Raw genomic sequence first — 13,251 nt, 5'->3', positions numbered from 1 at the left:
ACATCATTTAACTGTTGGTGATTAGAGATTGGAAAGCTCATTTTAATGAACATCCGTTATTATATTATGCAGTGAGGCTTTGGGAGCTCTTGAAGTGTGTTGTCCTATTTACCCCTGCACATTTTATTCATATTTCAGTGCTATTTGAGCAAAGGTTTCTTTCTGGTGTTTTTTCTCTCTTTCTTGCTCCCAGTATGTCAACTTGTGTCTGCTGTTGAGTATATACATCTGATCACACAACCCTTTTTGCTTCCTCTTTTTGTTTCTTTATTTGTCTTTTATATATTTTTTGGTGTTGGGAATTGAATCCAGAGCTCCCTCATTCTGAAGGCATGCTCTGCCACTGAGCTACAACCTCAGTGCCTTCTTTCTTGTTACTTGCAGTGTTAAGGACTAGAGAACCAGAAGAGCAATGTAGTTAGAATTGCATGTAAAATAAAATTGGGGGAAGGTGGCTGTTGTCTCGTGGCACAGTGCACATGGAGTTGACATTCATCGTGTCTGAAGTGGGTTGGAAAGGCTGTGGACTGCCTTGGCACTGGAGGGGTTTCCGTTATGTCTAAAAAAACACATCACTTAGCTTCTCTGAAATTTCTAATTTAACATATGGGGTCACATCTGTTAAAGGATTATTACTCTAGAAGGAAAGTGATGTATAATTTATTAAAATAACCCTGTGGGGAGACAGCCAACTCCATTTAATAAACTGAAATACTTGCTGGTGCCATGGAATGCTCCCAGCTGAATCTCACATTATTTCAATCGAGGGGGCAGATGAAAACAATTGCCCTTTATATAATGTTTACTGTGTTGTATTAGTTAGTGTCTCTCAGCTGAAAAATATTTATGTTAACTGTTCAGTTGAAGCTTTGAATATTGAACTCCTGCTGGCATGCGGTTGATATTTAATTCTGAGAAGAACAAAAGTCCATTATTCCTCAGCTGTAGGAGGCAAGGAAGGGTGCACCATCAGCTCTTCCCAGTCCCTCTGCAGCAGAAAGCTGGCCCTAAGAGCATCTCTCCAGAACTGCCCAAATTCACCCTTTCCCGCAGTAATACTTACCCACGAAGTAGGTAGCCTTAGAGGGAGAGGCCTTGGAAGGGGTTATTTGTGGATCATCAACATTATTTCTCCTTTCTCACTGAGTGATAATACAAAACAAAGACTCCTGACAGAAGCACTTTCATGGCTGTGTGCTGATTGGATATCTCAATAGCAAATGACATGACTGTCTCTCAGTATGATAGCAGTTTGATTTCAGACCCCAGTGTGCAGCATAGTGGTGGGGAATACCACGCACAATTCCCACTTTTAAATGAGAGAGAAAAGAACTGAGGGCTCCTACCCACGTCCCCTGCCTGTGTCTTGTAGGAACTGGCAGATGAAGGCTGGCTTGTGCTGTGCACAGAGACAGAATTTTATCAAAAAGCCTAATACAGGATTCTTGAAGGCTTTGCTCTATTGTTTCCTTCTTTTTTTTTTTTTCGTCATCCTTAATTTATATATTTGCCTCATTGTCAAATTTAGAAAATTTTTTCTTACTCTGAAATTTATCGGTGATTTTTTTTTTCAAAAAAGCAAATTTAACTTACAATTTTAATGCAGGAAGATTAAAATATGTAGTAGGATTTTTCTTAGGTTAACTGTTAAGTGCATGAATAATATTATAATAAAGTTGTTTTACTGGAATATTTCAAAGCTTCATTGTGCATCTTTGATACTGAGCAAGTTTTCCTTTTGTATCTTATTTTGATATTATGTTTTCTTCCCTTAAATTATTTTTTTGTATTATTTTTCATCAAATTCTTCCTTAACTTCTACAACAATAGCCGTTAATATATTTTGTGGAATCCTGCTTAAAAATTCATAGAACTTGAGTATCCCTTATCCAAAAATGAAACACTAGAAATGTTTCAGATTTTATTTTTTTAAAAAATGGAATATTTGCATATACATAATAAAATATCATGGAGATGAAAAACAAATCTAAACATGAAATTCATTTATGTTATATATACCTTTGGTACATATAGCCTGAAGGTAATTTTATGTAACATTTTCATAACTTTGTGCATGAAACACAGCTTGTGTACTTTGAACCAACAGACTTGTGACATCATGAGGTACTCAAAAAGTTTTGGATTTTGGATTTTTGGATCAGGGATGCACAACCTATAACAGCATTGGGGATCAAGGGACGTATACTGTGGTTCCATTGCTTTTTAGTCCTTTATTGACTCAGGAAATACAAACTAGATGCCGGTGTATTGTGGTAAAGTGACTAGTTGCCCTGTCAGGAAAATGTTTGACCACAGAGCAAATCTGATATCTAAAACATAAACAAAAACAAAACCTCAAACTTTTATTTATAAGATAGATAATACACATTTCCCATTTAAATAAAGAGCAGAATTTTAAAGTCAGTAAAATAAAATACTATAGACAGAAGCTGTAAATAACATTAGTGTGATGCTTTAGACTCCATAAATGGCTTTTATGGTAAATAAAAGGGGTCAGACATTATCCCCATTTCATGGATGGAGACCCACAGGCTCAGCAAGTTTAAACAAGTCAAGTCATGGGCTGAGGATGTTAGTTCATTGGTAAAGCACTTACCTATCATGGGTAAGGCCCAGATTTTCATCCCCAGCACTAGTAAAGAAAAACATAACAAAGCAAAGTGAAAATTAAGCAATCACCCCAGAAGTAGCAATACTGAGGACCCACACTGGCATCCAGACTCATACTCTAGGATCTTTCTACCAAACCAGGGTGTGTCTGTGTAATATATAAACATTAGGCATAAAATGAAGGGAAATTACTGTGGTTATTTAACTACCTTTATTCTTAGGGACAAGTAATACAAAGTTCAGCTTCTTCCTTTGCACAACATAATACTTATGCTAATACTTAATTCCACTCTGTCATGGCACTCACAGCCCTTAGAAACACCCTAGCTTTTTAACTTCTGGGCTAGATGCCAGAGACACTGCACAATGGTAAAGAACATAGAGAAGTTGGAGTCACCCAGGGACAACCCCAGGCTCCATTCTTGGTTCCTGCTGTTCAGTGTATGCAGCCTGAGTCAGTCATGCATGGTTAGCAGAGAGTCCTTAATAAACATCAATTCATTACTGTCAGTAAAGAATTTGTTCAATACAGTGACTTCACCTGCAGTCCCAGATACTCAGGAGGCTGATGCAGGAACATCACTTGAACCTAGGAGTTCAAGGCCAGTCTGGACAACATATAAGAACCTCATCTCAAACCCCAAACAGAGAAAAATTCAGTAAGGCATTAAGCAGTGATTCAGAGCATAAAAGGAAGCTGCTTTGTGATTTTTTTTTTCTGTTCTACTAAAATTAGCCTCACTTTGCAATTCAGGAACTTCCTGGCTAATTGTGCCTAATATTCTGCTGTTTCTTTCCTAAATTGCTAATTATACTGAAAAATTTAAATGGAATATGACATGTGAAATAAATATCAATGTTCTCTATAGGATCTTTGATGGGGATTACCTCAAACATATGTTCTCTTTCTTGTCTACCTTCTTGGCCAACACCCTCCACCACATTATTGTCCACTGAAAGCTTAGATCAGATCTTCTTTACAAAGCAAGCTACTCTTTGTTTAGTGTCTATCTGGGTTGCTTGTGATTTTCTTTAAGGCAACTAATATGTCTAAATTATAAATTGACTTGCCATGTCTCCTTTTAGAATACGTTGATTCATTCATGCCCACATGTGTTCAGAAGCGTTTGTTGAGGTCTTCCTGTAGGATAGACGACATGCTAACAGCTGGATATAAATTATGAATAAGACAGAATTTTTTCCTCACAGAAATGAAGAACCCAGCAAGGGGAGGAGGTGAGGAAGTGATGGGGAGAGCCTGAGCAAGCGCTGTACACAAAATCCACATAAACACAGTCGGAAGAGTTTACTGTTTCTAGAAATAAAATGCCATGGGAGAACAGGAAAGGTGTTCTTTTCTGCATAAAGACATTGTAGATGACTCGATGGGAAGAATGGCAATGAAACTAGGTCTTAGATGTCGAAATAAGAGTATTTCTTGGTAGAAATAAAGGGAAGGGCTTTCCGGGCAAGAAAAAGCACCATGAGAAAAGTCAGAATTTGAGAGACTATCTAAAAGAAATGTGGACTTTATAGGTGAGTCGCAAGAGGTGACAATGGAGACCAGTGCCAATTTGTAAAAGGTAGGAAAACTGGTTCAAGCAAATGTAACTATGAAAGAGGTTAAGATGCATAATATTTTCCTGGAATAAGTACAACATTTCAGGTGAGGTTGATAAGGGAAATTCACACAGTACACCTACAAACATACCAAGGTACATCAAGGTTTGTGCTTAATTAGCCATGCAAAATTGTATCAAAACGGAAGCCTGGTGCAGAAGCAGATGCTGTGTCCCTCTGTGTGGCTTCCCTTGGCATTTAGAGTTCTTTGATAGGTGCCAATGGGGAGCCACAGTTGTCCAGGCAAGTCAGAGACCAAAGTCACTAGGCAGCAGCTACTCCTACAGCTTTCCATATTTCTAGAAAGACCAGATTCCCTTAATAAGAAAATTTATGTCTTTATGACGTCAGACCCTAGCATCCAAGTGGAAAGAGGTTTTTAGCCTTTCACCTACATGAAAAATAACTAATGAAAATGGTACTAGTTCCTAATTCTAATTGATTTACAAAATACTTTTTTTTTTTTTCTGTTGAGAATGTTTTCTCTGTTTCAGTTTTCAATTTCCCCAGGAAGGTCCCACTGTTCCCTCCCAAATAGGTTCCACAATTCCTAGTCCACCCTTATAATTACAGTTTGAGCATCCCTAATCTAAAAATCTGAAATGCTCCAAGATCCAAAACTTTTTGAGTCCTAACATTATTCCACAAGTGGAAATTTCCACACTGACTTCTGGTGATGGGTTGCATCCAAAACACAGGTGTATTCAAAATATTGTATAAAATCATTTCCAGTTTAATATATACACAAGGTACATATGAAACATAAATGAATTTTATGTTCAGACTTAGGCCCCATTCACAAGATAACTTATTATGTAGATGCAAATATTCCAAAATCTAGGTTTTCTGAAATCTGAAACACTTCTGATCCCATGCATTTTGGATAAGGTATACTCAACCTGTACTCACATTCCTCTTAATTTAATTATCTACTTATGTCTTCAAAAACACATACTATGGTTTGGATAGGTATTCTTCAAAGGTCTACTTGTTAAAAAGCTTAACCTTAGTCTATAGCTTTATTGGAAGGTGTTGGAAGCTTTAGGAGGTGGGACCTGATGAAAAAATGTTAGGTAATTGGAGGAATACCCTGGAAAGAGCTACTGGGAACCCAGCCCTTCTTGTTTTTCTCTTCTTTGGTTTCCTGGTTGCTGCACGTTGATCACCTTTCTCTATAGGTGCCCCTGCTTTGATATGCTGCTTTGCCACAGGCCTAAAAGCAACTGACCATAGATGAAAAATTCTGAAACTGTGGGCCAAGATAAACTTATCCTCCTTATAAATTGATGATTTGTGGCATTTTGCCACAGTGACAAGAAGCTAGCATGATACTGTTGACTCCTTGAGAAAGTTCCTGTCAAATTCTCAGCACCTAGCATAATCTCTGGAAGGCAGAGACATTTTAACACACATTTGAGTGAATGAACTATTGAAGTTAGTTCCAATCAAACTTCCTGAGGCCCTATCCACTGTGCACAGAGTCATGTGCTGAGAATGTGAACATAATGCAGATTACTAATCCATTAGTCAATTGACCAGAGAGTCCAGAGTAGAAATGGTAGCTGGGATCCTGGAGGAAAACATAAATGTTGTTGAGGGTCTAGATGAGTCTTACATAACATGCCTTTTTTTTTTTAATTTTTATTTCTTTGTGTAGAGAGGACACTCTTCAGTATGGTTGAATTTTATTTACACCCCAACAGGTTTATGTGGTAGGGAGGGAGTGCAAAACTAATGTTCATTTTATTTTTAGAAAGTGCAATATTTTTATGACCCAATGTTTTTATTGTTATCCCTGCAGTAAGAGGGATTGAGAATCCCAGGATTTGTCATTTCCTTATAATTTTTATTAAAAATCAGATTTATTAAGATATAATTTACCTACAGTAAAACTTACCTATTGTGCTATACATTTCTATTGAGTTTTGACAACTGCATAGACCTCTCGATACAGTATATCAACCACAACTAACATGTATCACTTTATAACCCCTAAAATTCTCTTGTACCCTTTGTAATCAACCTTTCCCCATCCCAGCCTCTGGAGCCACTTGTTATCTGCCCCTATAGATTATCCTTTTCCAGAATGCTTTGTAAATGGAATTGTCACTAGCCTTTTGAATTAGGCCTCTTTCCCTTAATGTTTGCTTTTGAAAGTCACCCATGTTGTTGCTGAATATTGATCCATTCATTGTATAGATGCACAGAAGATTGCTTATCCATTCACCAGTTGTTGACATTGCGTTTTCTCTACTTTTGGCCTTTATGAACTGTGCTGCACTGAACATCTGCATGAGAGTGTTCATGTATATCTTTGTGATATGGTTGTCATTTCTCTTGTGTGGGAAACTAGCATCAGGATCACCAGGATGCCATTTAGTTTGTGTTTTGTATGTTCTGGGGGAATCTATGAGTGTATTTTAAGCAATTCAGTGACAAGGACAGATGTTGTTCCATAAAGATCCCCAGAACAATGTTAACATGGGGACAGGTGGGAGACAGGGAGACTGGTTGGGAAATTGTTGCTTTTCAGTCTATTTTGTAGCAGAAGTTGCTATTTTTGTCTCTGTCTTCCATGGCACAAGTATAGAACATGGAGTAATATGAAGATTCTGTCTCTTATTCATGGTCAACTTCTCCCATGCACCATACTATGAAAGCATCTTCCCTGGACTACATGGAGATGAGTCAGCATTAAGCCTTATGCTGTCTAGATGTGCATCATGAGTGCACTCTCATACTGTTCACTATTATTTTTTCTCTTAATATTTCAACCATGCATAGCAAAGGATATAAGGATTTGAAATACAACTGATTCCTGCTTTTATTTTTCCTCCTTTGTGTTTTTAGAAAAGGGCAAAACACTTATAGTGTCAGTGACTAAAAAAATAAAATAAAAATTAATATTAAAATTAATATTAATTAATATTTTGAGAAATCCAGATTCAACAGAATTAATAATCCTTTCCAATACCTGATAGGTCTACTTTGAAAAACTATTTACATGATTTCAATCAATTGAAAATGAGAAATGCAGGATTTCAGAGATCAAAGAGATCTTAAGAGAAGCAGCCCCAGGCACTCATTGTGGATGGAAATTCTGAGGCCCAGAGAGCTTGAGAGAGTTTGCCAGGCTCCCCTCATAACCAGAACCCTGGAGGAATCATTGTTTCTACAGCTAGACCATTTGCTTTTCCGGAATAAGACGGAAGATTCTGTGCCTGTGTAGATTTTTGTTGTTGTTGTTTATCTGTTTTAACAATTCAGAAAACTGCCTCAGGCTTTTTCACACTTAAAAATAAAAATAGGATTCAATGGTGTATGTCTGTAATCCCAGCTACCCTGGAGGCTGAGGCAGGAGGATCACAAGTTCAAGGTCAGCCTGGGTAACATAAGGAGACCTCATTTCAAATAATTTTTTTTAAAGTCATAATAAAATAAAACTTGAATTTCAAGCAGGATCAATAGTTGCAAGCTGTTAAATAGGAAGCTATATGAAAAAAATGAGACAGTAATTTCTTATTAAAAGGTGCAATGAGATTTTAATATTTTGTCTTCTTTATGCTGTTATTAAAATATTGTGACACCAAGATACTTTCAGTATGGCTTCTTAACAAGCACTTTATATTTCACTGTTGACTATTTTAGATGTCCTAAACTACCAGTACTCTTTTTCTTTTCTTTCTTTCCCTCCCTCCCTCCTTCCTTCCTTCCTTCTTTCCTTCCTTCCTTCCTTCCACCTTCCTTCCTTCCTTCCTTCCTTCCTTCCTTCCTTCCTTCCTTCCTTCCTTCCTTTCTAAATCAATTACTTGATAATTTGAATTGATTAGAAAGGAGACATTGGGGGAAACCCATGATGCTAGCAGGAAACCCCGGTCTTGGGTGCATACCAGGCTTTCCTGGAGATCCCGCTGTCATCCTGCTGACAGACTGCAAAAGGAAAACACGCAATTGGGAGACATAAGTTGGTACTGAGATGACAAGACATGAACTTCCACCATGGTAAATCCACATTGTAGTCAAAATGGATTCACTTTCCCTGTCAACATGCATGCTAACATATGACATGCAGTTGTAGAAGCCCATTGTTTGATATTTTTTTCAGTCTCTCCTTTAGATGCTTATGGTTTTCATCAAAAGAGGGACCGGGGTTTAGGAATGGAAGAAGAGGAAAATACAGTGAACAAAATATAAATCACAACAATCAATTTTAATTCAAAAGTAGTGAAATGAAAGATAGTCTGAGGGTCAACTCTGTTGCTGATGAGAGCTGATTGAAGAATAGTGGTTGGATAACTAGGACTAACAGATTTTTTTTTTTTCATACTAAACCCTGGAATTGTATATACCTCACTCTAGGTAGAGTAGAACAGCCCTAGTTCTCAGGTGTGGGAACATCTTTCTGCCTGCCTGTGTGAGCAGCTAGACTCAGTGTGCATGCACATTTCTGAGAAGGGCTGTCCTACACATGTGCTTTTCTTTTCATTTTCTTTTTCTGCTTTTCTTTTTAAAGAAAGCTTCTCCTTAGGTCCTTATACATTGCTGGGGTTGGCCTGGAACTAGTGACCCTCCTATCTTTGCCTGCTGCGCCTCTGGGATTTCAGGCATCTGCCACCTTACCCTACCTCGCATGTGCACATTCTAGGCAGTCAGCCCAGCTCTTGGGAGGCAGTGAAGGATGGGACTTAGCTACACAAGCACTTTCATTCATTAACTGAGCAGTCATGTAAGTCCTGTCACCTCTGTTGGGGAGAGACAGGAGGCTAAGAGTTTTTAGGAAATGCTCCATTTCTTGGAAAGCAAGAAGTAGATGCCTGCTTCCTCCCTGGTGGGGGAGAGAAGCAGAATGACAAGGTGACTCATCCTTTCCAAACCTCAGTGATCTCATCTGTAGACTTAGATCTTCTGGGTGGAGAAGGTGGAGAAAATAAAGCTAGTGTGTATGAAGCCCTGGCATAGCAACTGTGGAAAAGTAGCAATTTCAGTCAGTTTCCTTCAGTCTTCCTTTGGTTAATTCCACACGTTCCTTTCCCTCATTTTACTTGTCTTCCTTAACCAAGTTTTTGGTTTGGACAACTGGTGAATAGGGTGCAATTCTCTGAAGTAGGGTAAGTACCAGCAAGCATAGATGGGTGAGGAATGATGAACTGTTTCTCATCTATTGAATTTGAGTTACCTTGTTGGTAGGCACTGGGATTTATGATTTTTACAATGCATGAGATAATATACCATGGTTAATTTGTAGCTCAGTTTGAAAATTGAGTGATTAAGGCCCCACGAAAGGGCTTGTAGACTGACCCTGAAGAATGTAACATCAAAGGGATCAGGAGAGAAGGAGTCACAGAGCAGATGGAGAGGTCAGAGAATGAGAGGAAAAACTAAGAGAGTGGGCAACACAAAAGTCAAGGAAATGAATCAATTTGGGAAAAAGGAAGGGGTCAGCTCTGTCAGATAAAATGAGAACTGGGCCAAGTAAAATAGGAAGGAAAAGAAACAAATGGATTTGTGGAGATAGCTACCGACATTAGTTCTGTTCCAGAACACTGAAGGGGTGAAGTAGTAAAAAGGTGGCACAGTAAAAGGAAGGAAGAAAGAAAGGATGGCCAAGAGAGGAGGGTAGGCTGAGGTTTGTCTTGGTCAGAGGTTTGCCTGACCATGACAGATCTAAAAATGAGAGAATTTGCAATATTGGGATAAATTCCAATAACATGTGACCACTTCTCATGAAGTGGTCATATGTTATTGGAAAAGTGGTGGTCATAGACTTGCTGGGAGTAGGGTTGCCACAAACTTTGGATTTGTTTAAAAATGTTATGTTTTCAAAGTGCCATAAAGTGAAGCACAATAAAACATGGTGTGCCTATGCTTTTAAGGGCCACTTATGCAGGTGTGCATGTGTATGTAAGAGCCACCTGGATATGTAAGCCTATATATGCAAGGGTTTTCTTCCTCAGTAGGACTGGCTGTCACCCCATTGTACTGCCTGGAAATAAAAAGGGAAGGGGAGCTGGAGTGTGCTCGCCCCTGAACTCATGTGTTTGAGTTCAGTCTTCTCACTATTTGTCAGTTACTATTCTTAACTATTTCTAGACAGAAAAACAATTAAAACTAAAAAACATCTTTTTTTTTCCAGCTAAGAAGAAGAAGCCTAAGCTATTAAATAAATTTGATAAGACTATTAAAGCTGAACTTGATGCAGCAGAAAAACTTCGTAAAAGGGTAGGTTTGGCTTTGTACGGAAATGTTCAACAGTTTTCTTATCAAGTAAACTCAGGCATTACCCTTGGTTTGTAAAAAAATAAATTAATAATAATAATAATAATAATCATGATAATGACAATAACTAATAGAAAAGAGACAACCTTTGAATAAAGTAGATATTTCCCTAAGCATCTCTGCACATTTCCAAAAGAAATGAATCAAATGGAAAAAAAATTGCAGCCAATGAGCACAGAGAAATAAAACTTTTTTTTAGGACAACTGAATTGGGTGCCAGCCCACGTCCATCATGCGACAGTAGTATAGATTTGTGCAAATCATTTGCATCCTGAGTCTCAGTTTCCTTATTTGTCTCCCTTGTTCTTTCTTGGTTTTTGTAAAGATCAAACAAGGTGAAAAGAGAAGAAATAACACTGTCAAGTACCAGATTAGTGAAAGTTTTTTCTTTTCTTTTTTTTTTTAAATTTCATGCTACCTCAATGCAAAAAATAAAGTAAAATGAGAAGTAGTTTAGTTCAGCACTATTTGGATAGCTGGTATTAGATGTAATATTAATAATTTGACAGTTTTCTCACTTAGGGTTAACCTCAGGCATCCCCAGTTTTCCACATGACTATTTTATGCTTTGCTTTGTTATCAGTTAATTTGGAATATAATTTGCATTCCTTTCCAGATATTAAAGTTTTTTAAAAGAATGAATTGACACTAAATTGAAATATTTATTCTTATAACTAGGCTAGGTTCATGTCATTATCAGGCCCCAAAATATTTATTATAATATAGTTAGGATACAAAATCATTTGCTTATTTTTCATGGAAATTCTTCTTTCTTTGTACTTAAATTTAATCTTTATAATGTTCATTAGTTTTTCTGCAATATGCTTTTTGATTAAGTAGACATTAGCTGCAAAAAAAAAAAAAAACAAGACAAGGAGAATGTTGGCAAATAAAAACATACACATTAGGAAATAAAATGGAACAAAAATGGGATTTCTATATTTATTGAAAAAGCACTAATAAGCATAAGGCCTCTGTAACTAGCATTAGACAAGGCTCCAAAACCAAGGTTTAGCTAAACCCTGTGCAAAGAATAGTGTGGAAAAGTTATTGTTCACTGCCTGTAACCTTAACCACATAAAAATGATCTCTGAGTCTATCTTGTTTAACTTCATTAAGTGAAGCCATCTACTATTTGTGGTGAGTTTGTATTTCTTAATAGAAATGAAGCAAGAACCTTTTTCCTCTCACCTCACTTGGTATCTTCTACTTTCTCTGTATTAAATGCCATAGATGAAAATGAAGGGTACTAAATGCACAGGTGACTTTTGGAATGAAGCACAAATGAACAGCTTTAGAGAAGGATTTTTATGTAGTTTTAATGAATGGTAAAGAAAAGCTCAGTTATCAAGGGACACATAAGTCAGTGGGATATAAAAATGCTGAAACTGTCCATGGGGTACTCTGCAGTCTTGCTCATTTGGAAAAATTATGATGTTTTCCTCTAGGAGCACTGTGAATCTATATCAGGTAAATAAAGAAGGAAGAAGTGGCTACATATGCAATTCCTGCTTCTAGAACAACAGGGAGCTGTATTATTGACACAGTTATCAGCACAATTAAGTCTTTTTTTAGGGATATTTTTATACCTATTATTTGAAAGGAAGCAACTTAATGCACCAGAATGTCTGAGGGTCAAGCTAAGGCATGCCCCCGACAGAGCCAGTCCAGCCTCAGTTCACATCTCAGGTTCAAGTGCTACATTACATGAAAGTACATAGTCACTTTACTTTTTCATCCAAACATGTACAGATCAGATCATATTTCAATGATATCATTTTTTTAAATGATATTTATTCTTTAAAGTTCCTCCCTAAGCCCCCAAAAGGATTTGAAATGTATTCTTTTTTTTTGTTGAAATCATTGATTAATAATGTATCTTAAGTGAAAATGAAAAATGGAGAGTAGGGAAAATGTAATGGAGCCAGAGTAAGGTCAGCACATCAAAGTTCAAAACCACAGACCTAAGTCATGCTAGCCAACTACACTTGCTTGTGAAAGAACAAGAGAAACTGAAGCAGACTGAAAATCTTCTAACTGGTGCAGAATAACTGTCTGCACAAAATCCAAAGAGAAGTGTTCTGCTCTAGATCTTGGTAAAGCTTAGATGAAGAATAGGATGGAAAATATCCCAACATTATCCCAGTGGATTCTAGAATACACGTGCATGGCTGTGTTATAATATCCTTTAGCACCTCAGTTGGCCTTATGCCAAAATAGTATGGCCCACATCTTTCTCCAATGAACTGTCTTTGTCCTAAGACAAAAATTAAGGACACTTCATTTTTAGGCAATTCTTCATAAGTATTTTATTTTTAAATAAAAAATTGCACAATGGTGTTCAGAACCGTGAATTCTGAGAAGAAAAAAAAAACTTCTTTGTACTAAAAGTAGACACAATAGCACTATAGCTTCTAGAACAACAGGGAGCACTAGAGCTAGCTGATGTAGGAGCAGAACTGATGATCACTTAGGGAAGTCACTCAGCCTCTGTCTTGAGGGGATCCAAAAGATGCCTAGGACAGAGCCCAGATATTCCATTATTTTTACAACTCTGATGGTATTGAAGGAGAACAACATGCTTTATCAAATTTTATATGAATACATTTCTGCTTGTGTTTTAAATCTGACAATGGTACATTTAGCATAGTAATATTTGCAATTTAAGTTGCATATAGAAGTAATCGGATGAAAATGGCCTCCCAAGAGAGAACCACGTGCTGA

General features: G+C 37.2%; 1 protein-coding gene across 4 annotated transcripts in view; it reads left to right on the top strand.

The window, feature by feature from the left end:
- Positions 1-13,251, top strand: part of Asph (aspartate beta-hydroxylase) — a 208,533-nt gene that overhangs the window by 122,847 nt on the left and 72,435 nt on the right. For all 4 annotated transcript variants that reach the window (XM_077801167.1, XM_077801166.1, XM_077801168.1 and 1 more), the window contains one exon: positions 10,385-10,470. In XM_077801167.1, the coding sequence (XP_077657293.1) occupies positions 10,385-10,470 (86 nt within the window). The remainder of the gene's footprint in view (positions 1-10,384; positions 10,471-13,251) is intronic.

Source organism: Urocitellus parryii, chromosome 7 (genome assembly GCF_045843805.1).
Source record: "Urocitellus parryii isolate mUroPar1 chromosome 7, mUroPar1.hap1, whole genome shotgun sequence".
Taxonomy (NCBI): Eukaryota; Metazoa; Chordata; class Mammalia; order Rodentia; family Sciuridae; genus Urocitellus; species Urocitellus parryii.
The sequence above is the reverse complement of the archived record's forward strand: the minus strand, read 5'-3'. Positions and strand labels throughout refer to the sequence as shown.